Raw genomic sequence first — 3,098 nt, 5'->3', positions numbered from 1 at the left:
GCCCCCCCAGATGAGCTGCGGCTCTGTCCCGCACCCACCCCGCCCTGGTTGGGCAGTGCTTGCCCCTGCCCCAGCTCCAGCCCTCCTCCCCACTCTTGGCAGAGGCCTTGATCTGCACCCCCACACCTCTTCCTTCCCCACTCCCCTCACACCAAACTTACCAGCTGGAAGCAGCTCTCCATGCTGCCAGGCTGTGCTCCTCGCTGCCTGTGCTGCGCTGCACACATGCATGGGCCATTCATCGGCTAAATTATCAATCTGATATGGCCGATTTCTGATATACTACGTTTTCTTTATATCTGTGCCAATCCGATATTGGACTGGTGTATCGGTGCAACTCTATTATTTTCCAACTAAAACAATGTCTTGCTCCTAGCTGCCAGCCCTGTACACGCACCCTGGTCATCTAACAGCCAAGCAGTGTTCTTTTCCTGGTCACACATCAGCTTCACTAAGAGATTCTGGAACTGAAACTCAGGTAGCTTTCTGTCACTGATGCAGAAGGCAAAACAAGATCCTGGTCACTCTTCTGGAGCTACTTATACAGTTGCTTCATCTCAAAACAGAAATGTAGTCCACACAACAGGGTTGAGAGAGAAAGTCATTCTGGCAAGAGCACAGCGCTTCAAGCTAGGAATGAATCAATGCATCTGTCCTTCATCTTCCCTTAAGAGGCTCCTTACCAAGTCCATACTCCACAGATTCTGGGTGATCATCATCCCCTTCCTCACTAACTTTTTGTAGGTGCTGCAGATAGGCATCAGTGTGAAAGCTCGCCATCTCCTCCATGGAAGCCACCTTTGGCTTGACTATCCTACCAAGACAAAGGGAAGGAGATCAGATCAGTAGGGCAGTCATAGTGTGTAGCAGTTCCTCAAGTCAGGGGCCTCTTGTTGACCTGGATCAAGCGTAGTCCTATGCTTGCCTGGCAGGGGAAATACCACGACCACCATGGTAGCTTCCTGATCACACCCGGGGAAGACTGCTCTGCTGGCATGGGATAGTACCTGCGTAGATAATACATGGTTAACCTTGGTTTTATGCCCACTTTGTGAAAATGGGAGACTCCTCCCTGGCTTGCTCCTGGGGCCTTATGGTTAAGGGTAACCAAAACTCGGGGCTTGGGCCTGCAAGTAGGGTGCCTACCAAAGGATTTGGGAACATCTGAAGCCCCAGATGGGGGTGGAGGATGTTTGCTAGTAGTAGGGCTACTCATGGTTCTGGACCAACTCATGGATTTGGAATTTGTTTCGGCTAATTTAGCTTGGAATACGGAAAATTTAAATTAAAAAAAAATGTTCCTCAGGTCAGGGGACTCATCTTCACTTATGGTATAAACAAAATACAGGCATTCTTGCAGGTCGGATTTTCATTTTGAGTGGGAAAGACTTTGCTCTAAGCTAAAGTGTAATAATTCTGCTGAGCCTGGTGCTTCCTTATTGGGACTACACTTGATTTGGCACACAGGCAGGCACTAGATAACTTAATTTTGCTCTCTGCCACCTCCCACAGGCAGCAGCCAGGGCTCAAGTGCTGTTGGGGGGAAGGGTGGGGCAGGGAGTTGCAGGTCCTGGCCCTGGTCCCACAGCCCTGACAGCTGGGGGCCCCCTTTGGCATAGCTCGGGGGGACAAGGGGCTGTGGGTCGCAAGTGAGGGACATCAGCAAGGCCTCCCCCACAGGGGGGCTGTGGGTCAGGAGTGAGGGGCACCTGAGCGGGTGGGGGGCTGCAGGTTGGGAGTGAGGGGCCATGCTGAGGAAATGGGGTCATGCTGAAGAAAAAATTGGGAAGCACTGGCTTAGCCCCTGAAACAAGTGCCTCGGCCCTGCCCAAGTCCCCAGCTTTTAACACATTTTCTCCTAGTTTCTGGTGATTAAATGCCCTTTTGGGGCTTGGGCAGCACACTGCTTTTAAAGCAGTTGTGAAAAACGCAGGACTGTATAATATTTTATTAGGATTATCTAGATCTCCATTTGACTCGTGTTCTGGTTGTTACAGGAGTGGGAGGGGTTAATTTAAATAGTAGTTTCTTGCCCATAACAAAAGAAGGAACAAGAGCTTCATTTACTAGACAGGAAAGACAACATAGGTGTCCCTGGCTTTTAGTCATACCTTTGACCCAGCTGAGCTCAAGTCTCTCTGGGAACCATAAAAGAGGAATGAGGGAAAAACAGGACAAAAAACCCTAAGGAGATAGCAGAACAGGCCAAGAGAGAATGAGGCAGGGTGCACTTGGGGGAAAGACTGGCTTCCAACCTTAGCAACTGTGGTCTTGGCATGAGCTAGGTCTACTGAAGTCAAGAGGGTGCTGTATTATAAGGGATTGGTTTAAAAGTGGAAGTGTCACAGGAATTCTGCCATCGATAGATTACTTAGGGGGTGCACTTGGCAAGAGCACAGATGGGTTGAAATTCTTGCTCTAAACTGGCAACTGTTTCTGACACCTTCTGCTCCTGTGTGTCCAGGAGGAACTTCCAGACACCAGCCCCTGAGAGGAACGAACCTGGGCTCATTTAGGATGCTGTTATTGGATGCCACTCTGAGGTACCATCCTATGCATCAGTCTGCTATGTATACATGCCCCATGTCTGCGAGCAATAGACAAGGAAAAGCAACCCTTTTCCCCTTCCCGCCTCCGCACTCCACATTCTCCTGGATGCAAAAAGAAAGGCTCTTCACTGCTCTATTCAGCCCTAAGCCTCTATCTGAATCCTCCTCCTCCCCCATATAAACAGTACCCAGGCCTAGGAGAGCTTGCCTAGGTAAGGTCACAATAAAAATGACGCAGTCCATCAATGTCCTTGTCTCCCATGTCTCCGTCTGCATTTGCTCGCTTTCACCCATGGAGAAAACGAAATATTTAGTACCTGGAGGCCCTTCCCATGGGACTATAAAGTCTAATCATGAGCTGAATCTGCCCTGACCTTCTCACCAGGAACTGCCAGTGTCCAGGCAGCTGCACGTGCAAACCTTCCTGCCCAACCAGTGAGGCAGAAAAGGGGTTTGGCTCTGACAGACGCCCGCGCCTTCAGGGGAGCCCGCCCCACTGCCGAGTGCCCCGCGGGGCGGGGGCGGACGGCGGGGAGGAGCGGCGGGCCG

General features: G+C 50.9%; 1 protein-coding gene across 6 annotated transcripts in view; it reads right to left on the bottom strand.

Moving 5' to 3' along the window:
• The window catches only part of HDAC8 (histone deacetylase 8), an 85,294-nt gene extending 84,272 nt beyond the window's left edge, over positions 1-1,022 (bottom strand). For 2 of the 6 annotated variants that reach the window (XR_003094410.1, XR_003094411.1), the window contains exons 1-2: positions 926-1,022; positions 684-814 (exon numbers count right to left, since the gene is read on the bottom strand). Coding sequence is in view for 4 of the 6 variants with exons in the window: in XM_025205938.1 (XP_025061723.1) it covers positions 684-789 (106 nt within the window). In the remaining 2 variants the exon portion in view is untranslated. The other 4 variants (XM_025205938.1, XM_025205940.1, XM_025205941.1 and 1 more) reach the window with 3 other exon arrangements.
• Between the last annotated feature and the right edge of the window lie 2,076 nt (positions 1,023-3,098).

The sequence above is a fragment of the Alligator sinensis genome, unplaced genomic scaffold, assembly GCF_000455745.1.
Source record: "Alligator sinensis unplaced genomic scaffold, ASM45574v1 scaffold619_1, whole genome shotgun sequence".
In the NCBI taxonomy this organism is placed as follows: domain Eukaryota; kingdom Metazoa; phylum Chordata; order Crocodylia; family Alligatoridae; genus Alligator; species Alligator sinensis.
Note: the sequence above shows the minus strand (reverse complement) of the source record. Positions and strands in the feature narration are given on the sequence as shown.